Source organism: Lygodium microphyllum, chromosome 20 (assembly GCF_053477565.2).
Source record: "Lygodium microphyllum isolate KBCC chromosome 20, Lygodium_microphyllum_v1.1.10, whole genome shotgun sequence".
NCBI lineage: Eukaryota > Viridiplantae > Streptophyta > Polypodiopsida > Schizaeales > Lygodiaceae > Lygodium > Lygodium microphyllum.
Window position 1 is genome coordinate 117088495 of NC_141154.1, and position 26551 is coordinate 117115045.

Sequence of the window (26551 nt, forward strand, 5' to 3'; positions counted from 1 at the left end):
CATAAAAAGTCTCTTTTATTGAAATCTTCACCCTTGGAGTTGGTACATGCAAATGTATGTGAGATGCCAGGGTTTTCACTAGGGGTAAAGAAATATTTTATCACTTTTGTTGATGATGCCACATGCAAAGTATGGGTTTATTTGATCTGTCGTAAAGATGAGGCTTTGGACGAGTTTAAAAAATTCTTGTCACTCTTCACTCTGACAATGGTGGGGAATATGTGTCTAACGCCTTTCAGGCCTTTTGTAACAGCAAAGGGATAAAAAGGGAGCTCATTGCTCCTTATAATTCACCCCAAAATGGTGTCGCAAAGCGTATGAATAGGACTTTTCAGGAGAAGGTCTGTACCATGTTGTCTCATGCTGCATTACCTCATGGTTTTTGGGCAAAGGCTGTTATGACAGCCGTATACTTAATAAATCAGTCACCAAACAGGTCTTTGGGGGGGGGGGGGGTTGAGTTCCTCAAGAAGTGTGGTCGGGCAAGCCACCTTCGTATACACTTGAGAGTGTTTGGCTATGAGGCATTTGTGCACATACGCAAAGAACAACATAGTAAATTGGAGCCAAAGTCCTATAAATGCATTTTCCTAGGATATGGTGATGAGGAAGAAATGGGGTATAAGTTATGGAATCTCGAGAAAAGAAAAATTGTTCGCAGCAATGATGTAATCTTCCGGGAAGATTGCATGCATAAACAGCCCGAAAAGACAGAAGAAGTGAAAAGGGTTGTGTTCCCAGCAAAAATACCCGTAGAATAGCAAAGAGTGTCCGCTGTACAGCAGCAAATACATGCTGTAAATGACCCTATAATGTAGGGAATGATGCTGAAATTGATCAGCAAGAAGTTGCCTATGATATACCACAGTTTCAGCAAGAAAATGTGCCTTTGGAACAGCCGGAACATGCAGTACAACATGCGGAACAACAAGCTGTTAATGCAGACTTGTAGATTGAACAGCTAGCAAACACTGATCATTAGGTTTTGTACATCGACTAGAAATACCAAACAGCCAGATAGGTTTGTTCTTTGAGTTGCTGATTATGTCATATTGATAGATTGTGGTGAACCGTCATGCTTCAAGGAAGCAATGGATAGAAAGGACAACAAGAAACGGCATGAAGCTATGCTGTGAGAGATGGAATCTCTAAAGAAAAATGGTACTTGGGATTTGGTGCATTTGCCTAAGGGGCAGAAAATCCTACCATGCAAATGGGTTCACAAAATGAAGGTCACCTTTAGTTCCTTGCTAAAGTACAAAGCACGGCTGGTTGCCAAAGGGTACAAGCAGAAACATGGGATTGACTTTGATGAGATCTTTTCTCCTGTAGTCAAAATGACTATTTTATGAACCTTACTGGGCTTGGTTGCATGTGAGGATATGGAACTCATATAGATGGATGTAAAGATTGCTTTCTTACATGGTGATCTTATTATGTTATCAGGAATGTACTTGACAGTAAAAGCATTGAGCTTGTTAAGGTACATACAAATGATAATCCTGCAGATCTTCTCACGAAGGGACTTCTAGCAGAGTGGTTTGCTCATTGTTGACAAATGATGGGAGTTGGATAGTGTGTGTATTTCAGCTTTGTACATATTTAGACTTGGTTGTTTCTTTTCTCGACCTTCAGGCACGTTGCCTTTAGGTGGGAGGTTGTTGGGAATAAAGGGCCATTGTGCCTTTTATACGTGCTCAGGTGTGAACACACCCTTGCACTTGTACTTTAGTCCTTTTCATATAACTATCAAAAACCTAAAGAGTGGTACATCTTTCGTACCCACACATCGTGCACCGCTCTCTACTACTGTTGCTCTCTCTCTCTCTCTCTCTCTCTCTCTCTCCCCCCCTCCCCCCCTCCCCCCCCTCCCCCCCACAATCACCATTGCCTAGCATTGAACCTCCACTGCTCGTCAACCACCACAAGGAGAGGAAGAGGATGTGAGGAAAAGGGATCGGGGGAGAGAGAGGAAGAGGAAGAGGAATAGGGATAGGAGAAACTTGGAAGAGAGAGAGAGAGGGAGTAGGGTGATTGAAGAAGATGAGCAAACTGATTTGTGTGGTGAGATAGGGGGAGGGGGACTGTCCTTTTACAAGGGTTGAGGTAAGAGAGAAGAGAAGAGGGAGGACTATGATTTATGGAGGAGTGTGAAAGAAAAAGTGAAGTTCAAACTTCAAACAATCCCAAAAAAAGGGCAAAAAGCGCCAACAGTCAGATTTTGCACGCAGCCAATGGTCATTTTTTTAGAATTGTTCGAATGCACAGATCTTGAATGGTACCGTATGGTACAGCCATATGGAATGGTACCATACGGAACGTTCCGTACGTGCATGGAATGCAACCTTGCTCAGCCTTAAACTCATTTTTGCAGCTTACAGGTGTCTTCTCTTTACTGTCCACATCCCATTTGCGAAGGATATCGCAGTTGGAGTTGCTGCCTATTGTTTCCTATCATTAGGTGCCTACTGTCCAGCCTTCTATTGCTGTTTGGGACTGATTCCAGCCTGGCATCTACTGTTTACTACTTGCCGACTGCTGTAGATTGCTGTTCAGCTTGTGTTTATTGTTTTCAAGCCTTCTACTGCTATCAAACAGCCTGATCTGCTGCCCACGGCACCTTGGAGGTTGTGTTTTGCAGCAGAATTGCACTGCTCTGATCTGCCACGTCAGCCCTAACCTGTGTTTTGGTGCTGACTGCATCCATACAGCTGCCATGTCATTAGCATATTTGCATTTGTTGTTCAGTACTCCTTGCTACTTGTCTAACACCGATCCAACATCTTACTGCTGCTAGACACATTCGGAGGTTACTTGTTGCGTCTTGGGATCCATCAAAGCATGTCACACTCCTTTGCTCATACTCATTGTCCTAGTCCTCAAGACATGGGAGTTCAATGTTTAGTTTTCACCTTGCATAGTGTGTTTGTTGCATCGAGCAGTGTACTTATTCATTCATTATTCAAATTTCATTATTTCTTGTGTTCATTGTCTCTATGTTAAACTTAACTCTAACTATTTTTCTTTATCAATCTATGCGTTTCTCATATGATCGTGTTTGTATTTTGTAAACAAGTATTTCTTTACATGGAATTAGAGCTATGCAATCATTGAAGAAACCTAAGCCCTTGATGTGAAAACTCCATCTTTGGAAATAGGAATTGCAAAGGGAAGATCCTATGCTGAGAATTGAGTAGGAATGGCTTTCACAGCTAGCTCCGCAAGGTTCTGATAGGGTTGAAGATCCTTCTGACTACATTGGAGAGACACATCCTTATCCTATCATAGACAAGGAGCTGCAGCTGATCGTGGCTCATAGAGCTATGAAGAGTGAATAGCTTGATAGAAAGATAGCAATTCAACAATAACCACTCAAAGAAGGTATATATGGTTATTTCCCTTCAGATATTACACATGAATGTAATGATGTTGTAGGGTCGTCGAGAACTCCATCAAGGATGGGCCTCCTCTTTGAGAAAGAGATCTAGAGTATGTCCCCTACTTTCAGACCATTCCACCTACTTCGGTGCAAGTTACACAAGTTCGACTTTTATCTTTTTTACTTCTTTTATAGCTCCTTCCTTGCAACATTATGGAAAAGTTCACGTTGAAGCTAGAGTGCCATATGTTGATCATGGTAAAAGTCCCATTGAAGATCCATTTTTATATATTAATACATGAAGAGGTGACTAAAAAAGATTTGTAACTCTTCCTCTTTCTTTCCTTATTTGAATTTTGCTTCTTAAAGTTAGAACAATGGTGTTTCATGTTTTATGCATTATGCATTATGCTTCATTTTCATCATTTACACCATAATTTCAAACCTCACCTAAAAATTAGTTGTGTAGTAAATGATGGTAAATGATAAAAACACCTTAGCTGAAAGGAAAGAAAGACGGATGCCAAGATTAAAAAAAAAAGATATCCGATCTTAAGAAAGAAGATACTATCTCCGTCTCCATGCTGATGGAGGTAATACTCATCGAGGTAAGAGTTGAAAAACCTTTAGCCCAATTAAGACTAGGAAAATACTTGTAATCTTAGTCCTCAATTGAAGTTCAAAACCCAATACGAAAGTATTAAGAAAGCAACCTGCATACCAGATGTTTCATATTGAGATGCTTTGGATGTTGTGGTAAGTGAAAAAGAAAGCTGAGTGAGGGTAGAATGCGGTGGAAATAAATGAGAAAAGTAAGGGTAAATTGGAAGACTAGAAAAAGTGAAGGTGAATGTGAAGTACCAAACTCATACTCAAATTAAACTTAGGATGAAGGATTACCTTGTGGAACATCTTTAAACATAGTTTTTTTCAAATCCATACTAGTACTGAACCGGGTTTGCTAGGCGACTTACAATTGGTCCTTGTATAATTGAATGAGCAATATAGACATAATCAGACTCACATGAAAATTGAGTGTATGAAGCTGCCATTGGGCTTGATTATGAAGAATTTGAACTTTCATATGTTTCCCAAGTAGATTGAGAGGTAATCAATCTCATCAGCAGAGTGCTCCAACTGAGATGTACATTGTGAAGGAATACGTGAAGAAGAGTTGGGTCTCTGTGAATGATCCCTAGAATAAAGATTAGTAGATGAAGCATTGTCCTCCAAATCAAGATCATAATGGGTCAACAGAGCCTCCATTGCAAGAGTAGCTTGAGCTAACATTAGAGGATGGAAAAGTAGAGTGGTTTGAGGCATGATGAATCGACATGTGACATATAGTGTAATTAAGAATAAACCAAGCAATCCATGATAGCCTCAGGTAACTCTTTAGAAGAGCACTGGCTTTGATATCATATGGAGATATGCTAAGGTTTGCAAAAGAATATATTGAGTATATTATCACGATTGAAACACAACTCAAACACAAACACAAAAATGTAGAATGCAAAATCCAAAATGCAGAAATACAAATAGAGAAGAAAGAAAACTCTGAAGCAAATGAATGAATGGTATAAATAAAGGAAAGGGTATACAAGATGCTCAAGGGGAGAGCGGTCCAAGAGTTGGTGGCTCTCTGTCAAAAATGGATGTAGCAATGGAAGCATAAATAAGTGCTGAAATAAACTACTAAATACAAGACAGAAGAGAAAGAAAGAGAGAACACTGCAAAAGAAGAGAACTCAAAGACGTGCTCAAGAAATGGAATTCATATACCAAACACGAGATAGTTGTATACAACAGTGAGTCACTGGCCATAGCAGCTAAGAAATGTGTTCCTTTCAATGTGAAACTTACAAAACGTTTCTTAAAGTATGAAATGTTTCTGAGAGTAAAAACGTGGGTGTTTTTTTTTTGGTGAGTTGGAACCCAAAACATGGTTTTATTGACAAAAACTATTGGGTAATGTTAAACATGATGATGATGATATGTAATGACTCGTGAGGGCTCAAGATTTTGGATGAGAGATTGATTTTTTTGTGATTTTGTTTAGTTATTGGACTTTGTTAATCTAGTATCTATTCTTGTCTTGAGAGTTGAATATTATACGACTTTAGTCTCATTTATGAGTTATTTATGATATATTATGATTCATTCTCGATTTTGACATTCTGTTAGTTTGTTTTGAAATGTGAATCATGATGTTGCAACTTGATTCAGTCCATATTGTAGATAGACTATTTACATGTTAATTTCAAATTTCTTTGTATGATATGTATGAATCATAATGTTTGAGTTCTAAACCATAGTATAGCTTGTCCAAAGACTAACTTTGACATAAATGACAAGTTAATAATGGATCATGGATATGTAACATATTATTCTCAATTGACTCTATTATCACTCAAGCTCAATTGGCCATTCTTTGTTTAAGAGAGAGTTTCATAGAGGTTTAGAACCTCTTTCCCTAGTCAAAACTATTAAAAATCCCTATTAAAAAAAACCCGCGTTTCTTATTTTACCCCCTCTTGAAAGAAACTTACGAAACACATTTCTGACGTTTCGTTTTTAAATGTTTCTGACGTTTTTAGCTGCTATGCCACTGGCTGTGTGGGCATTGGCACCGGCTCCTCTCTCTACCAAGATATGCACTAGATCTGCAAGTGATGAATGGTTGAATGTGAAGGAGGAGCCCAAATAAATAGACCAAAAAGAATGCAAATAATGCATCAGGTCGGCCAGCATTTAATGCTGGTCAGCCAGCAATAAATGCCCGAATATGCATCATATAGGCCACAATAAATTGCTTAAAATAGCTAGTAATACTAGGCATGGCCTACACTCACTCATGAGCCGACAATACTGCTAACATTTTTGTGGGAGTAGGTTGAGGGAGGTGCCAATGTGTGTTGTGTTAGAGTTTGGCATTTCCTAGGCACACAGTTTCAGATCTGAGCAGTTTTACAACAGTTTCTCCAAGCAGTCCACGTGGATTCAGTCCATATAGCTGGCGTTAAGGAGCACAGGTGCCACGTGGCACAATCAGCCAGTTTGCTGCAGTTGGACAGTGCAGTTGGACAGCTGCTGTCCAGTCGGCTGCATTAAATACAGCTGACCTGCATTATTTTTGGCATTTTTTCTAGCCTATTTATTGGCCCTGATTTCAGGCGTCTCCAATAGTTGTTTCACAGATTTCAGGCTGCAGACCGTGGAGTCTGCCTTGGGGTTGACGGAAACTGAGATCTTCGCGGTGGTGGAGACATACGTAGACATTCTCTCAGCACGTGTATATATTTCTGCATCCTTATACAACACCCTTCGTTGCAGATTTTCTGCGTTTCACTCTCTTTCTCTCTCTTCTCTCTCTGTTTACTCTGTCTTGGTCATTTGCTCCCGCATTGCTTCACTGTGACATGGTATTAGAGCATTGAAGGAGTGATTTAGGGTGAACCCATCTGAAGAAGAGATTTCAGCTCGACACAAGGCTGCATTTTCAGCGTTCAAGTGCGAGTAGGAGGACTGCGCATCAGAACAAGGTTGAGGCAAGCGTGGGCGTGCGAGAAAGGAGAAGATTTGTTGAAGTTGTTGCTAGTTTTTGCTGTTAGAGAAGGAAGAAGGTTGCGTTTTGGGCCTTCAAGTGTAGATTTCACTTTTTTCATCACCTCCGATGGGTGAAGGAGCGGGCCGAGCAAATTAGAGCCCTAGCAGGCTGTATTCTCATAGTCAGAGGGGGCTGCTCTTTGTATTTTGTGCATGCATTGTAGGTGAAGATGTCTTTTGAGACTGAGATAGAGTTTTAGGCAATCATGGACCGAGGTGCCCATCGAGGTGGTGTCCATACATTTGAGGTCCTTTATGTGTCGGTCCCTTGGGGTACTATCTACTTTCGTTGCACAAGCTTTGTGCCCTCGGCCTCTTGGTCAAATTTGATGAGGATTATTTTCGGATTCTTGATTGTGGATTGAGATAGGTTTTTTCTTGAAGTTATGAGGAGAATAGTCTACAAGTTGCGGTCTTCTTCCGTCTTGACTTCTCTTCTTCTTATCTCATAAACTCAGCCAAAGCTTTGGCATGCTCGGTTTGGCCACCTCAATTATGATTACCTTTGAAATGTGTCATTGGGACAGCTTGTTCGAGGTTTGTCGGATATTGTGGTAAGCTAGCAGTCTTGTGTATCCTGCATCCGTGGGAAGCAGATTCATGATGTTCTTAGCAAGGCTTCGAGAGGCGGTCTTCAGCCCCCTTAGAGCTTGTTTCTACCGATCTTTGTGGACTGATGAGGACGGAGTCCCTTCGAGGGAGTTTGTATTTCATGTTAATTGTGGATGATTACAATAGGATGACTTGGGCATATTTCTTGAAGTTGAAGTCAGAGGCTTTCTCCAACTTTAAGGATTGGTTGCTCTTTGAGGAGAAACGATCGGGTCGGAAGCTAAAGACCTTATGATCGGATAAGGGCGGAGAATTTGTTTCTAATGAGCTTGCTTGTTTTTGTACAGATCGTGGTATTCACCAGGAGTTTGCCAATACAAACACCCCTCAGGAGAATGACATCTTGGAGCGGAAGAATTGCAGTGTGATCGAGATGGCCTGTACCATGATGGAGCATCGTCAGATACCTCAATGTCTATGGATTGAGGCTGTGGCTACCGTAGTTCACATCCTTAATCGTTCTCCTACTTCCACTGTTGTTGGTATAACTCCATATGAGGCGTACTTTGGGTCTAAGCCAGATGTTTCATATTTTAGGGTTTTTTGGGTTTGATGCCTATATTCACATCCTGAAGACACAATGTGACAAATTTGAAGGGGCTTCCAAACGACAGGTGTTTGTGGGCTATAGCTTGCAGTCTCAAGGCTATCGATTGTATGATCCTGTTAAGCGGCAGAATATCTATACGAGGCGTGATGTTTGGTTCGTGGAAGTTCTAGTCTCAGAGGGGGGTGAGGACCACCCTGTTCTTGGAGATCCCGGTGATATCTAGGTGCCAACGATTGTTTCTCTGGAGCCTGTGCCTCTTGCGAACTCTCCTTCGGATGAGGAGCTTAGTTCTCAGCCATTGGATTCATCAATTGGAAGAGAGATGAGGCGAGATTCGGCCTCCTTCTCGTTGGGCTCATGACACTGTTCGTGATGTAGGGATTGAGGGGGCCTCTGAGGAGTGGCAGCCGTAGGATGGCCCGCGGCGTTCTCGGAGGAACCAAGCACACCACACTAAGCTTGTTTACACTAATTACTGTTTGATGACTCGTGTCATGCAGGATCGGGAGCCCACTTCCGTGAAGTAGGCTTTAGAGCATGATCATTGGCGGACAGCGATGGAGCAGGAGCTGGAGTCAATTGAGAGGAATGATACTTGGTTTCTTGTGACGAAGCCTTCTCATAAGAAGATCATTGGAGTTAAATGGGTCTTTAAGACCAAGTACTGTAGTGATGGCACATTGGACAAGCACAAGGCCCACCTTGTGGCTAAAAGTTTTGCACAACGCCCAAGCATTGATTTCCATGATACTTTTGCTCCTACAATTCGGATGGCCACTATTCGTGTAGTTCTTGCCTTGGCTAGCCATAGGAGATGGCCAGTCTATCAGCTGGATGTGAAGTCTGTCTTTTTGAATGAGGAGTTGAAGGAGGAGATCTATGTTGAGCAGTCTCCCGGCTTCAGTTCTTTTGATGGTGAGGTGTATAGGTTGCGGAAGGGTCTCTATGGCCTTAAGCAGGCTCCTCGTGCTTGGAATGAGAAGATTGACTCGTTTCTCTAGGAGAAATTAGAGTATCGGCATTCCAAAGCCGTCTCTCAGTTGTATGTACACATCTCAGGTGTAGGTCGTGTGCTGTTTGTCCTTTATGTGGACGACTTGATTGTGATAGGTGACCATACTTAGATGGTAGAGCAGACGACGGCAGCACTTCATGAGAAGCTTGAGATGACGGATATGGGACTTCTTCACTTCTTTCTAGGTCATGAGATCTATCAGACTCCTAGGGGGATCTTTATTTCCCAGCAATAGTATGTACAGGAGCTCTTGACTACGTGTGAGATGGAGGGATGCAAGTCTCTTACAACTCCTAGGGATCTGAATTGGAAGGCTATAGCTCATTTCGATTCTTCTTTGGTGGATGCTACCCGGTATAGGTAGTTGGTTGGCTCCTGGATCTAACTTCTTAATACCCGTGTTGACTTATGTTATGCTGTAGGTGTGTTGGCCGGGCTCATGAATGAACCCAAGATGGTGCATTGACAGGTTGCTCAGAGGATTTTGCGGTTCCTACGAGGGACTCCTGATCTTGGGATCTATTATCCCATTGGTACAGGTGCTACGGTCTTGGCACTTACAAGATGGAGTGATTCAGATTGGGCTAGTGATGTGGATCATCGGAGGTCCATGATAGGTTATTGTTTTACCTTGGGTATTGGTGCTGTTTCTTGGAGCAGGAAGAAGCAACCCATTGTTGCCCTCTCTTTGATTGAGGCGGAGTATCTGGTGGCATCTTCTACTACATGTGAGATAGTGTGGCTTCGTAGGCTCCTAGAGGAGTTTGGCTGCCCACAAACAAGTCCTACTGTTCTATAGTGCGACAATGAGAGTTGCATTGCCTTGGCCAAGAATCCTGTGTTTCATGCCCGAACAAAGCATATTGAGATCCAGCACCATTTCATTTGGGAGAAGATCTTGGATGAGACCATTTTCTTGGTCTATGTACTCCAGATCCCTTAGCCTTCTACCGCGTCCAGGATCTGAGAGGGGGTGTTAGAGTTTGGCATTCCTTGGACACACAGTTTCAGGTCGGAGCAGTTTTGCAGCAGTTTCTCTAGGCAGTCACGTGGATTCAGTCCGTACACGAGGCATTAGGGAGCGCAGGTGCCACATGGTAGAGTCGACCAGTTTGCTGCAGTTGGACAGCTGCTGTCCAGTTGGTTGCATTTAAATTTTTTCTGGTCCATTTATTGGCTCTGATTTCAGCAGTCTCCAACAGTTGTTTTCACAGATTTCAGGCTGCCGACTGTGGAGACTGCCCTCGGGGCTGATGGAGACTGAGATCTTTGAGATGGAGACATACGCACATATTCTCTCTGCACCGGTGTATGTTTCTGCATCCTTGTACAGCACTCTTCACTGCAGATTTTCTGCATTTCATTGTCTCTTTCTCTCTCTCTTCTCTCTTTGTTCACTCTTTGTCTTGGTCATTCGCTTCTGTATTACTTCACTTTGACATGTTGTCTATCAGAGACGGATCTTGAGTGTGCTCTAACCACCATTTGGAGTAGAGGGGATGAAGAAAAGTGTTGAAAACTTAAAAACGACTTGCTGCAGATGATGATGGCATCAGCAAATTGGGGCAAAATGCAGCCTATAGGAGTCATCAGGTTGAAGAGCAATAGCTAGAGATGATCATGATAGAAGGTCAAATGAGGCGCCTAATGAATGGAGATTGGGAAGAATTGGGGCAACTTGCAAAGCAAGGGATAAAGCAAGTGGCTAGGCAACGTCCTATTTATAGATGTGGATCCTCCCAAAGTTTGGCTGTTTGCTTATGGAACATAGAAACTTCGGTAATTTTTGAGTTTTGGAACAGTTAATGAGCTAATGGACATCTAATTTTTAATACATATTTTTAAGCTTAATAGAGGGGTTCATCCTCCAATACCTACGACTTATCCACGCTAGCAAGGTGCTTCACATTGACTTGTGGTGACCCATTGGTCACATAGCTTCAGGACCATCCCTTCAACCAGTCCCCAGGGGTTGTCTATTTGGTTTGCCACCTTGACCATGGCCTTTAGTTATCAAGTGCTCCTTGTCTCCCTTGAGGATAGATTGGATGTGATCTTGTCTTCTATTTTTGAGTTGCCATCTATATTTGGTGTACAACTGGAAGTGGTCGAGTCTACTTTTCTAGGAGATCCTTTGGTCCAAAGGATTGTGGGGCATTGCGCCTCACTTGGTTCAGATGCTTGTGACATTGATTGAGACACTACTAGTCTTCTCGTCTTCATATCTTTAGATTCTAGTAGGGCAATGCCCTAGCTTGTACTCTCTATTCCATTGCACATTCCTACTCTTACTAGACTACATCTTTAGTGCGCCAACCTTTTGGTAGTGGGAATCCTTCATTCAACAAACAACTAAAAGCACCTCAAGCATTTTCTTTGAAGTAGAGGTATGCATGTTGTATGGTCTCATGTGTTACTTATGCTCATTGCTTGTGTTCCAGTTCGGAACTAACATCTACAAGGACCTACTATTTTGATTGGAGCGGAGATGTGGATGGTTGACACTCTCATATTGGTTGCCTGGTTGGGCTAAGGCTTCCTCTCCTGAGACCTTGTCACAACCTTCCTTGAGGCTACCATGGAGGCCATTTGTTTCATAAGTTTTCAAGTGGACAAATGCTTCACTCTCCTTCATTGGTTGCTTCTCCTCCTCTTTGGCATGGACATATTGGGGTGAGAAAGCATGCTTATTTCTCCTTCCATTGTATAGTGGTGAGAGGGGGAGCTATCCTTCCCTTAGTTTTTATAGGATCTTGGTTATTGTATTAGTTATTCATGACTTTGTATCATCATCAATTTTCATCTTGATTATGCTTGTAGAGGGCACTTGGGCAAGTGAACAATTCTCTTACAAGGGCATTGCTCAAACGGTATCATTTGCATTGTATATAGCATTTTGCTTGAGCATAATAGTTTGCATTAACCCTTGCATCATCCATGCACTAGAATTGGGTTAATGTGAAATGGAGCGCTTTGGATGGTGGAAAATCTATATATGCAAGTGCCCATTTCAAGGATGAAAGCTCCTTGCAATATGTAAGCATATCCCCCTTTCACCTAGGTAAAAGAGTGGCTGACTTGGATCCACTATATTTGCAGCACATCATCATTATGGTAATCTTCTATGTCAAACACTTATGGCAGCTATTATCTTGGCTATACCTCTTCACCCTACCCCACCCTTACGTTGATTTTGTTTAGAGGATGTTAACTTTCCCCTTATACTATCATTAATATCCATCAAATGAAAAAAACATGTAAGATGCTTTCAATAGGGCTATCTCAAAGATGATATCTGTCTCAGGGACGTGAAATTTTGAGATGCTTTAATCTTGCTAGTAACATTTGATTAAGTTATTAATCAAATGTGTAAGGTTGTTTAGCACATGTGATGCACATGGCAGCTATTTCATGGGAACGGGCCAAGGACCCCGAGGATGCAGTGGGTGTTAAAGGCAAAAGTTGTGTTAAGTTATGCCAATTGGGTTTCGGTGGTTAGTTGGTGCCAGGTTGGACCCTAGGACAGGTGACACTAGGGACTAGCATTAATTAATTAATTAATGCTAGTCTAAGGGTTAACAGAGGTTGGGAACTACTTTAAGTTTCAAATGGCCTAGCCAATTTCATCATAGATGGGCATGTTTAATTTTGGGCAGGGTCAAAAGGGCTGAAATTAATTTTCAGAATTAATTAATTCTGAAAAATTAATTTAATGGCTGAAAATGCATTAGGAAGGCTGCCACTTGGCAAAACTTTCCCATGCAACTAGGGAGAAGGTTGTTGGAGGGTGGTGGAAGTTGATTGCAGCCATTCGGGAGCTTGGTGGAGGGAGAGGAGGTGATGAGATTTGGCTTTGAGAGGTGGCGACGACTGATCGCGCGCCGCGATAGGACAGAGGGCAGCAGGTTTTCTCTTCCGCCTCAAGAGAGGTGGCGGTAGAAGAGGAGGGCTCGCTAGCTGAGCTAGTGTTTTACCCCCCTTTTGAAGCTGTTGGTGCCTTCAGATTTGTCATCAGGGCTATGAATCAAAAGATACATTTCAGCTGATTTTCTCTCTCTCTACAGCATTCTCTCATCTCCTCCAGTCTATGCTCAAGCATTCTCATTAATTCTCAGCCATTGGTAGCAGAGTACAGCCAAATTTGGTGGACAATAGGGAGTTTACTGCTGTAAATTTTAAATTACAGCAGTAATTAGGTTTTAGCAGGCACCTTGGGACCTGTGCCAAGTCAAAGGCATCATACATTGAAATCAGCACCGAGAATTCGTGGAATTGTGAGGATTTCAGATGCCAGCTCATCTATTGCGAATTTGGGGCAGCACTTGACCAGTTGGGGTTCCATTAGAGCAAGTCCTAGGTGAAAATCAAGGGGCAATTTTCCCGAATGCTTTGCTGATTTTTGGAACAACAAGGGGCTTTGGGATCAACCAAGGAGATCATGAAATCTCGGCTTGTAATTTATTCATTAGCAATTGAAATTAAAGAAATACTGAAAGGGGTGCCAGTTTTGGGACCAACAGGGTGTCCACTGTCCGAGATTATGAAGGTAAAATGAGCATTTCAATTTATATTCATTTGCTGATTGCTGTAATTAAGTGCTTAATCAGGTTAAACCACCCTATCCGAGAAGGAAGGCTGGTTACAATATCCATTGCCTATGTATTCCTTGTAGGTTCTTTATAGGCTTTTGGGTAGTTGATTTGCACCCATTGATCGATGCCTTGGTTACTTTAGGATGAGACCTTTCAGTTATGAAAAGAGGGTGGAGAGTCCTTTTTGGGCTTAAGAGGGGTTGTTGAGCCACTAATATTAGGGCTTGTTCTCAATCATAATTGTCGTGCATTAACCTAATTTAGTCTCTTAAAACAATCCCCCAAAAAGTGATTACAGCAAAATTACAAAGAATAAATGGCTTATTTTTGACAGTAGGACAAATGCATCCCAATCCTCTATTAATAGGAGTCATATTTGTGCATACAAAATCCCCTCATTCCATCCAGCTAGCCTCAACACTCACTTTCCACTGCTGCTTACACCTCATCCAAGAGGATATCTCAGTTTATGGAACTCTTCGGAGTGCTTGATACTGTTGTTTGCAAGGTATTCTGAGGTTTTATGTCATCATCTTCTTCATTACATCTCACCTAGCTTTTTGCAATTGTTCTTTATCAAGATTACATGTTTTCAACATTGTTGGCCCAGGCGTGGAGCAATTGTGTGATTAATTCAATGAAAAATGAACGAGAATGAAAGAATTAGTCAATGCTCAATGATACTTGATCACGAATGAGAAGCAATGTATTACTGAGTAAGAGAGAGTACAACGCTCAAGGCGATCACACTGAATAATGCCAGACTTATGTGCTAATGAGGCACAAAGTGTCTATTTATAATAAAATAAACCCTAACAGCTTAATCGTCATAGGAAACCCTAAAATGCACCCTAACTCTAGTGTCACTTAGTGCCTAGGACACTAGGGACAACAATTGCATTTAATGATAGTTTAAATTAAATGCCTAGGGAGCTTGGATCATGGATTAAAGGGCATCAATGCGTAGTCCACGAGATGGCTAATAAACCTCCCTCCATGAAATGGGCGGATTGATCTAGGGAAAATGATAGAATCCCAGAAAATAAAAAGAAATATAAGGTCATGGTTGCACAAGTTTATTCAAGTGGATATAGCAACCTTTGACAATATAGAGTATGACAGATCATGGAACAAATGGAATCAAGTTCAAGGCTTGTCGAAAAGCTTGGAACTTTGGTCGAGGAAGAGTCTTTGTGAAAAGATCTGCAAAGTTGTGTTCAGTGGGTATATAAGATAATCTTATTTCTTCTATGACATCCGCTCACGAACATGTGGGAAAACATGGATCTAGAGCATAACATTGACCATGGAGGACGGAAGTCGGTAACAAGACCCATAGCGACATCGACAAGAAGACAAACTATTGCTCTAGTGAATTAGGTTCCAAGATGTAGGCTTGGACTCATAAACACAACTCAAGACAGAGACACAGAATGAAGAACAAGGTACAAATAGCATTGCATTGAAGAGTGAACCAAGTACATTCCTTTATAGCTTTCCAACTTCTCCACTCTCCTCACTGTGCTTATGGGATACAAGTCTCCTCATCATGCAACATACTTCATTTGACCTATTTTTCAAAACCTCCCCTCAAATGATGAATTCCTATACTTGCTGGCTTTTGCCCTTCCCTATATGATGACATGGCCCGGGGGACTAGCTCATGGGTAGCCTAGTCAAGCTTGAAATTTTACATTTTTGGCAAGGTTTTTTTTTTCAATACAAATCCACTAAGGGAAAGAAAACATCCACTATGGGAAAAACATGATCCACTAGTGAAAGATACAATGAAAATTTCTTTAGAATAATTTGTTAGAGTTTTTGATGGTAGCGGAAGCATCTTCTTGTTATTCTCCTTCATTCATAAACTAACCTTGATGATGATCATCTTGCACCTGTTGTACTCTCTTCTTGTGGAAACATTTACTGGCTACATTCCCAGTCTTGCCATAGTAATGACAAATAATTTGGTCCTTATTGCTGTTGGTGGCGAATTCTCAACCACGTCCTTTTGCTGCATAATTGCCCTTGGTGTACAAGAGGTTATTTCTTGAGCTGGTTTCTTTTACATCCTTGCTTTTAAATTTGCTTTCTCCATCAAGCAATGAGTGCTCAATGTCTTTGAGTGAAAGACTGGGAACATTACTTAATGTGGACACAAGATTCTCATATGGTTCATGATTAATACTAGCAAGTAGCATTGCTATTGTCTCATCCTCATCAATGTTCTTTTTAAGAGTTGTAAGCTGAGTTTTAAGGGTCTTGAACTTATTGATGTGTACAGTCATAGACGAACTGTCTTTAACATCCAACTTATAAAACTGCACGAGTAATTTTACCTTTGAGTTTTTTGCTTGTGTACCAAAGATCTTGTCAAGCTCTTCTCATGCCTTCTTTGCATCCCTGATGCTAGAGATGAGGTGTAATACGTCATTTGATAGACCCTAGGCAATAATATCTAGAGCTTTGTTGCTCATCTTCTTCCATGCCTTTGTCTTAGGCTAGACTTCTGCAGTACCTTCATCTTTACCATCTTCCTTCTTGTCATCTGCATCTTCTTCCTCATCTTCAAACAAGTCCCACAAGTCTTTGCGCATGAGGTGGTACATGGTCTTTTCTTTCCAGGCATGAAAGCCTTCCCTATTAAACTTTGCTGTTTGCCCAAGTTCAGTCATTTTTAAGGAGGTCTTACCACGAGAATACTCGGGCAGTGTCTATCCTTTTATAAAGATATTGATACTTACAAAAAATTTGATTAACAAGGCTTTTTCAAATGAACCTCTGAGCAATGGAAGAAATTTCAAGATGCTATTCTAAAATTCAAGAGTATTGCCTTGACATTCAACAAGGACTGCCCTAAAGGTATAGCAGTAAATCAGTACCAAAGACTTTTAGAGATAGCCAGGATTGAGCTGATTTGATGTGTCAACAAACACAAGCATTGGCAATGAAGAACAATATCAACAGATACTTTGTTTGTAGCTTGTTGTGCTTGATTTCTTCCCTTCTTACTGATTTGAAGTGTTGGGAACTGGTTGAAGACTTAGATCAGACTATCAAACACTTGAGTGAACTAAGAGGGGTGAGAAAATGAAGGGATTTATGATCTTTGATGAAAATGGCTATGGCTGCCAAAGTAGGGTTTTATTAGGTCAAGTGGTTTTTCTTCTCGTACAGCGTGCAGACGCAATCACTGTGCAAGATTTTACATGAGGAGAGCTTATAGGGCAACCTACAAAAGCCCTATGGTCACAAGGTGACCCGCAGCTTGCAGAGGTAGAACGGGCCGCACGACAATAGACAGGTCTGTTTTTGGTAGTGAGCTTCAATTTCTGCAATGCTGGCTGCTAGAGCGTGCAATCTCAACCTCTGACGTGATGCATTGATGCGCCATGAGTAGGGGAAAAAATGTCTACAAGAAGATTTGTAATGATATGGCTTAGATCAGAAGATTGAAGAGCTCCAACAGAGGTATGTGCTGTTTGGCTATGGTTGCCAAATAGTGAGTATGGAGTTCAAGTGAAGAAATGGAGTCAAGCACTTGGACTAAGCTAGGGGTAGATGAGGAGAAGTTGGAAGAGCAGAGAAGGAAGCCAAGCCATGCTCGATTGGCTCTGATACCATGTGGGAAAACATGGATCTAGAGCATAACACTGACTATGGAGGAGGGAAGTCTGTAACAAGACTCATAGCAACACCAACAAGAAGACAAACTATTGCTCAAGTGAATTAGGTTTCAAGATGTAGGCTTGGACTCATAAACACAATCTTGAGCTGACCATGACAGAGACATAGAATGAAGTACAAGGTACAAACAGCATTGCTTTGAAAAATGAACCAAGTACATTCCTTTATAGCTTTCCAACTTCTTCACTCTCCTCACTGTGCTTATGGGATACAAGTCTCCTCATCATACAGCATACTTCATTTGACCTATTTTCCAACAGAACATAGTGGTAATAAACTTCTATATGCCTTGTGTGGGCATGGAACATAGGGATTTGCACAATGGCCAAAGCACTTTGGTTGTTAGTGTAGATAAGTGTTGGAGCCGTCTGGTCCACGGGAAGATCTGCAAGTAACTTGTGGAGCCAAACACACTCCACTGTGGCTGTGAATGCTGCTATGTACTCAGCTTCACAATTGGAAGCAACAATTGTAGTTTGTTTTTTACTGAAAGAGATGTACTCAAGAAGAAGCAGTTGCCACTATGAGAGACACAAGAATATGAATATCCAACCCAATCAATGTAGAATATCCATGCAAAGAGAGTAAAGAATCAGCGTTGTAAAGAAGGCCAAGATCTTGGGTCCCTTTTAAGATACTGAAAGACACGCTTCATTGCTTGCCAATGAAGTATTGGAGGGCTATGCATAAATTTGCTCAACTGGGAGACAACAAATGATCATTTGAAAAGGCATCTTTATAACATAGAGGTTCTTTATTGCATGATGTAGCCACCAATGCACATGCAAGAAGATTACCTTGTTCCTTATGAGCGGAGGCTCGTGTGCGGGCAGCCAAAGGAAGAGGTTGCTTGCTGTCCTGAAGAGTGTCTAGAAGCCAGTAGGGGACTCTTTTAGGTGGTTCAATTTCAGCCCTTGTATGCTCCAACTGATCAAGAATAGGGGATTGCTCTTCAGTCAAGGTATCATGATGCTGTTGTGGCTGTAAATCAGGCCGAATAGATTGCTGTAATGTGTTTGTAGGTGGTGGAAATGAGGGCTGAGAAGAAGGATCAACCATGGAACCATTATGAAAAATTAGTAGTAGATTGCCAAATATGTCTGATGCATCAATAATAGGCTGTTTTCGACAGTCTAGCAAGGGGTGAGATGCATTTTCAGCGATGATAACATCTTGGCTAACAATAACCTTGCTTGTAGGGGGGTTGATAAAGACGGTACCCTTTACTTTCATCACTATATCCAATAAAATTGCAGCAAACAGCCTTATCATCTAGCTTATGCCTTTTCTGAGAAGGCACATGAACATATGCCAATGATTTGAAAGTCCTCATATGAGAGAGAGAAGGCTTGGAGCCAATACATGCCTCATAAGGAGTGATGGTGGGCAAAACTCTTGTGGGACACCTGTTCAAAATATAAGTGCTATAAAGAATAGCATCAAACCAAAAAGAATTAGGTAAATTCTTACTCTTCAACATGCATCTTGCCATCTCCATGAGTGACCTATTTTTCCGTTCCGCTATTCCATTTTGTTGTAGAGAGTAAGGGATGGTACATTGATGATGAATACCTCGAGATGCAAGATACTCTGAAAATTGTTTGGAAAGATATTCACTCCCTTGTCAGTCTGAAGGGTCCGAATGCGAAAGCCGCTTTGGTTTTTCACCATGTCGATAAAAGCCTTGAAGCAAGAGAAGACTTCAGACTTAAATTTTAGCCCATATACCCAAGTTAATCGGTATTTGTCATCAATGAATGTGACAAAATATAGGAATCCACCAATGGATTTGGTCCGCATAGGACCATTAACATCACTATGAAGGACATGCAAAAGAGATGGTGAAGGAACATGAGAATTCTTGGGAAAGGAGAAACGATGCATCTTACCAAGTAAACAACCTTCACAAATGTGATTTAATGGCAAGTAAATTTTTGGCCAATTAGGGCATGCCATGGTAACTATGAAACACGTTTCGTTGGTAGTGAAACACAAAACGGTTGAAACGTTTCACTGAAACATGAAATGCCCAAAGTGAAACAGCTGATTGAAACAAGATTTGTAAATGAAAAACAATTGTTTTTTTTGTGTTTTTTTGAGAGTTTTTAAACACTCTGCATATATGATAGACATCATTTATTGACATGAAAGGGTTTGCATGGTATAAATGTGTAAGTTGCATCTCATTATTTATAAAGAAAACTATATCACATATATTGTTCAACTGTTTCGCTTGGGACTTATCCAAAGGTGAAACATTTCGGGGTGAAACACAATGTTTCAAGGGTGAAACATTTCACAGTTACCTTGGGGCATGCGCTTGGGGCGTCATGGCCATCCCATCGAATCTGATCTTGAGTGGGAGGCGATGTTGAAGAAGAAGAAGATTCGGCATCATGAGAGCCACCTCGCGATGTGGAGACGAGAGGTGGTGCTGATGTTTGAGAAGTTGGCCTTTTGCTCAGTGCCGTTGGCAATATGCCATAGATTCTTTGCGACAAGGACATGTTGCATCATGTATTCCCACATTGGGTAATTGGTGCTGTCGAGCTTGTTGTTGGCGCCAAGCATACCCAATAAATCATTATTATTACTGGCCATTAGTGGAAATCAGCAATAAAATAATAATGTCCAAGTGAAGAGAGAGAATAAATGCCCAAATAATCTTAAGTCACTGATAGAAGAGATGCTGCTCGCCTCAATGAAGACAAATAATAATTCTTTCTTGCTGTTTTCTTGCTGAGGAGAGGGAAAAATATGTAGAAAATAATTATTTTCAGAAATAAAATATTACCCGAGCAAGGCGGAAATCAGCAATATGCTGAAATCAGATATTAATGGCTGAAAGTGCTCCAATAATGTGGACATCAGCAGAATATATTTAAAATTCATCCAATAATATGCTGAAATAATAAAATTTGTCTTTGATGTTGGGAAAAAACAGGGCCAGCAGCGATATAATATGATTTTTGAGTACATTGAGGGCCAAAAAAATGAATTGAGGCACAACTCCCAAATTTTTGGTGCCTCGGTGGTGGGATTAGGCATAAGCCCCAAATTTTGATCCAAAAATTGAAGAGATTGGATAAAATTATTACCCAATTAATGCCAAATTCCGCACCTCAAGGTGAATTGAGCCTTGATTTTGATTAAATTTGATGAATTTTAGAAAAGCCCCAAAATTTTTGAAGAAATTGGGGTGAAATTTGGCTCAAATGGTGAAAAGCCCAAATTATATTGGGAAATTGAAGAAGAATTCAAAGATTTTTGTGAAATTTTTACGTGAATGGTGCTGAATGTCACGCCTAGTGATGAGGCTCAATGTCAATGAAGCATAGTTGCCAAACGTTTTTGAAACGGGAGGTATAAAACGGGTTTCATATGAGTTTCCTAAAACATTAGAAACCAGTTTTATTTGAGATGGAAGAAAACTATCATGAGACTTTATAATACAGACTATGACTCATATAATATAATTAATCATAATTCATGATCCTATATATTGTAAATGGAGATTCAACATAGCATCAACATATTCATGCATCATGGTCCATTACTCATCACAATATTAGCTTTAATTATAGAAGAAGCATCAATGTATACATGCATCAAGAACAACTCCTCAAGAAAATTCTTTGCAATCAATGTCAATGTCCATGTCAACGTTTCATACGAATTCATGACAAATGTCGATTACAAAAGTTCAAACACATTTTTTAGGGTAGGGTCTTTTTGAAATTTAAAATAGGTGTTTCATAGTTTTTTGAGATGCCCAGGTATGAAACGACTTTCCTAACCATTATGAAATGGGTTTCTTGGTAACTATGTGATGAAGAATGCCAAATTCTCAACCAAATTTTTTTGGTGAAATTTGGGCAAAATTTGGCAATTTTGTGACAAGCCCCAAATTTTTTGATGATGCCGCTGAATTTCTTCAATTTAAAGAAGAGTCTGATGAAATTGATGACAAGTTCAAAATTTCTGATAAAGTTTGGACCAAATTGGGTGAATTTGATGAAAAAGCCCAAATTGCTTCAAATTTGTGCTTGGGTAGGACAAAGGTGTAGAAACAAGGACCTGCTGATTGGAAAGATGAGAATTGGGCTTGTCGAAATAAAGGCGACAAAGCGGCAGCCAGTTTATCTAGGTGTGCAAGTGGTTGATCGGTGACATGGCGAAAAGGCGGTAGGTCCGATGTGATGTGACGGCAATGTGTCGACTGGTTCTCGGTTGATGATGTGTGTTGGTCAATTGGGCGGCTTTGGGGGATAGGCGGTGTGCATGGTGGATAGACGACGCTTAGTTGTGGGGTGGCCAGTCCGTGGGGACAGCGTGTTGTCGTGGTGGCAATGGGGCAGACAACTACAGGGCGAAAAGACTATGTTAGGTTGACAACTTTGGGCATTACCAGCGTGATTGTCGGTGGTGATTGGTTGTCTTGCCGTTGACAAGAAGTGTTGAAGAAAGAATAGACCAGTGTGGCAATCTGTGTTGACAGGGTGGTCAAGGTGCTGGTGTCAGCAGTAGCTTTAATGATGCTGCAGATGCATAGGCACAGTGGGTGTTCGCTTGTAGGATGTTCGAGCACTGAAGAGACTAATTGGAGGCGACAATAGCAGCATGGTGACGTGCGATTGTTGGGACCACTAGTTGGGGCAATGAAAACCAACGCAATGAAAGTTGGCGCAATAGAACTATGTTCATACATCCTGCATGTGACAATGGCTTCGAGCAGCCGCTGACCGAGGTGTGGCGCTCAATGGCAATGGCTGTGAGAAAAATGGTCGCCAGCAGTGGTGAGTGTGATGAAAGAACTTTTCTTTGATACCATTGTTGGCCCAAGTGTGGAGCAATTGTGCGATTGATTTAATATAAAATGAATGAGAATGAAAGAATTAATTAATGCACAACAATACTTGAACATGAATGAGATGTAGTGTATTAATGAGTGAGAGAGAGCACAACGCTCAAGGCGATCACACTAAATAATGCCACACTTATGTGCTAAAGGGGCACAAAGTGTCTAGTTATAATAAAAACCCTAATGGCTTAACCATCATAGGAAACCCTAAAATAAACCCTAACCCTAGTGCACTTGGTGCCTAGGACACTAGGGGCAACAACTGTATTTAATGACAGTTTAAATGCCTAGGGAGCCCAGATCATGGATCAAAGGGAAGCAATGCGTAGCCCACGAGATGGCCTACAATCACTCCCCATAGCCGCATTTTCACATCCCTGCTGCTACCCAGCTGTTTGTGCACTTTTTGCAACCGTCAACACCAGATTACCCAGTCTCAAGCCGATCAGCATCCACAATGTCTCTCATTGCTATCATCTTCTACACCATGCTGTATGGAGATGGAGTACTTGGATCGGAGATCCAAGATGATAGAGGGGGTGCTATTAGTATGGTGATCTCTTGCTCATGAGCCCCATATCAAACCAATGTGGGAATATTAGAAGCTTTGTCCACTCTCAAGCTTAATCAGGGTTTGTGTGCACTTTGGCCTTTTCCCCATTCCTAGTGTTTTCTACACATGTGTGCCTATATGGGGGCAGTCTTGGCTTCCTTGTTCTTTGGCCAGTAAACCACCTCCATTCCCTGCAGACGGTCAAACAGCTGCTGCCTTTATTAAAACAAACCCAACAAATATCTTATGTTGCATGCAGTCACTAGTGTGAACTATTCCCAAATGACTGTACAATTGGTAACTTGCCCATTGCCCTTATGCCTTGTTTTTGGAAATCTACTATTACCACTGTTCTGCTTGCATGTGTCTTGTTCAGAGACCGTCCACTGTATTTCATCCTCTGCCATGTATGCAATGTTGGTTCTTCCTCATTGCCTTATATGCCTCATGTTTGGTTATTAATTCCCACTGTTCTGCTTGCTTTTCTGACACTTAACATATCAGAGTGACCTTCATAACTATCTATTGAACCTGTTACCTGTTTGCTTGGGATTCAAAGGCTATGAATTAGTCATATATGCACAAATTTGTTATTTTTAAAGAGGAGGGTTTCCATCTTGTGCAACTTTTAGGTAATTCCCACTTGATTTTACCTGTTTCTAAATTAACTCAGTGTTTCTTGATGTTTGTTTCTCATTGGTGATAGGCCTCTGCAGATTTTTTTTCTAGTGGCAGAAATGACTATTTGATCTTTCATTCACATCAATACTTTCTTGCATGATGAAAACAATAAATTGCAAGCTCTTGGTATGCACTTGTATATCCATTTGCCTCACCAAAGCACTTCTTATTTTGTATCAATTTTGCAGATTATAGTTTTGGAGGACACAATAGAGTACCTAAGCTATGCTCCTAAGGAGGAAACTGATGCTCAACAACGCCAACCATTCAACCTCTTGGTGATTGATTTCTGACATTTGCAAGGAATTCCCATGTCTGCATTTAGAGGTTATTGTTTAAGCATTTTGAAAGTATGTTGCTGCGTCTGTAACACTGTCTACAAGTGGGAAAGGGAAGCTTGATTTTGAGGCAGCAGGTGACCTATTTAAAGGGTTTAACAGTCTTGTTACTACATTATTGCTGATGCAGGTGATCTGCAATCCAAAATTAAAGAACAAAGGCAAAAGCACAGCAAGATTTTTTGAAGGATGTTTAAGGTGCGCTTGCTTCTTCATCTTGAACTTGTGATGCATCTAGTTATATCAAAGAGCGATATATAACATTAATGCTTTTAGATCTGAAGCACACCTGATTCAAGAATCTGTCCATAAGTTTTCCTTCATACCGCAAAGCTATGCCATTGGAAGGTCTCTGGCCCTGGCACCACCCCACACACGCCCAATGCAATCCCCCCCACCCACCACCACCACCACTTTGCAAAAGAAAAAAATTGTGTGCATGCATGTGTTTGTGATCTGCTAAATTTCCCCCAGCTCTGTGGGGTTAGGTTGCTTGAATTAGGGTTCAGTAGAGCTCTTTTCAGAAGATGTTACGAATAATCTTTTATCCACTTTGTAGCTTGCATTTGATGAACAGGAATGTTCTGGTCTTATAAGTGTGAAAAGAACCTTCAATCTTCTAGGCTTCAGTGTAGACCTTAATTCATGCAGGATGGGAATATGAATGTTGAGGGGTCAGCTAATTAAACTTATAGTTGCAAAAAAAGTATCTGAAAATGTTTTTCATGTGCCAGTATAAATAATTATAGAGGACTAGTAGAAAGATATCTTGAAGTGGAGGTGTCTGGATATGGACGAGATGGATTGCCAATCAAAGTTCAAGCATCTGGATGGCAGGCCCGGATCTTGCAGCATGAATGTGATCATCTTAAAGGTATCTTATATATAGACAGGTTGATACCAAGGACTTTCAGGACTGCTGAGAATCTAAGACTTCCATTACCTGCTGGGTGCCCTAAGCCAGGTGTTTGCTTGAAACATGGGGGTTCATTTGATCCAGCAGTTGACTAAAAATGTGTTATTGTTAGTCTTTCCAAAAGTGGGATATTTCACAGAAAATAATCAATGTACTGCCTCCAATAAGAGCAGGTGTGTCATTCCTCACTAAACAGTTCTTCCCTAATTCACATATTTTAACTGCTCAAAAGCCTTGCAAAGTTTATCAAACTTCTGTAGCTCAGAGGCCAGCATATATATACTTTTTGAAGACTCTTTATTGTTCAAAGGCACATGTTGCTTGAAAATTTTAATATAAACAGTCAAAATATAAAAAAATTCAACCCTTATCCCAATTGAGCTCGAAACATCATGGCTAATCTACAGTCTTTGTTTTGGATATGACTTTATTAGAGCGTTTATTTGCATGTATGTTGGACGAACTTCAGTACTTTACCTGCGGTGCAACAATTCAGTTGTTGGAAATGAAAGTAGATAACACCTTGTATATCTATGCCCAATAGGGTTGCAACCTGTGGACAATGTAAAATTGCAATAGCACTTCTCTTCTTGAATGCATAGAAGCTCATTATTTTTAAGACCAAATAGAAAATAAGTAGATTCATACCCAAATTTAGGAACTTCAGCGTATGCTTGGGAGCTAGCAAACATAAACACTATCTCAATTGAACAAAAAGAGACACTCACCCCCTAGAGAAGTGCTCATTACATATTTATACCATTGTATCTTTTTAGCCTTTTCTGTAACTCTTGTTATCCTCTAATTGTTATATGATATGTTGCATTTTCTGAAAGTTGTAAAAAATCAATAAGACGTATGAAATCTTAATTTCTCCAAGATGTAAAGTCCTGAAAATTGGGAAGTAGAATGTGTTGTTTATTCATCTTTTCAAACTTAGACCATCGTGTTGTGATCTTTGAGTGTATGGATGTCAATAAGAGAACTAGAGGAGAAGAAAGAGGAGAAACAATATTATAGAAGAGAGGAAAAGAGAAGGTAGCCATGAAAGTTGAGCAACAAGGTGAAATTAAAAGATACTTTGTTTATTGCACAATGATGAAAAAAATAAGTATTTTACACTTATGCCAAGCTAGTGTGGTTGGTATTTTTTTTTATTTTTTTTCAAAAGTATTAATGTCTTTGTATTCTTTACATTCCATCCCCATCCAAAGGTTTTTGCTCTAAGAAACAAAAAAGGCACTTATTACAATGGCTTGAATTGTGGAGATGGCATGGTACTACTTTGTTTTGGCCTTACAAGGATATAAAAAATCTTGGGAAATTTGAAAGAATTTGATTGGATTTAAAGCCTAAGAGTAAGCCTTTGATATGTATATCGTTTGGAAATCCTGAAGTTGGAAGCGTGGCTACCAAATCTTCATGAAGTACTTTTGCAAATAGTAGAAGCTTACTGTTTATTACAAAATATGCTGTACTAATTTGGAATAATTGTCTATTGGTTACTCTAAATCAAGTGTACTATATATCCAAAATGAAGCTAATTTCATGTATTTTTAGTTGATATAAGTTTCACTTTATTGTCATTAATGCATGGTAAAAACTATTCTAAAGTAGAGTGTTGTCTATAAGAACAAGGGTCAAATTTAACTAATCTTTGGTCAAAACATCTCGAAGATGAGGAAACTCCTCTAAAATAGGTATAGTCTCTAAGAAGCTTCTTTAAGAGGTAGATTTGTGATCAAATACTTCAAGATTGAT

The 26551-nt window shown here is 40.6% G+C and overlaps 1 protein-coding gene across 2 annotated transcripts in view; it reads left to right on the plus strand.

Annotated features, from left to right (window-relative positions):
- The window catches only part of PDF1A (peptide deformylase 1A), a 37034-nt gene extending 11864 nt beyond the window's left edge, over positions 1-25170 (plus strand). For both annotated transcript variants that reach the window (XM_087701185.1, XM_087701186.1), the window contains 3 exons: positions 23725-23814; positions 24005-24072; positions 24609-25170. In XM_087701185.1, coding sequence (XP_087557311.1) covers positions 23725-23814; positions 24005-24072; positions 24609-24885 — 435 coding nt within the window. In that variant the 3' untranslated portion in view covers positions 24886-25170. The remainder of the gene's footprint in view (positions 1-23724; positions 23815-24004; positions 24073-24608) is intronic.
- Positions 25171-26551: the final 1381 nt, after the last annotated feature.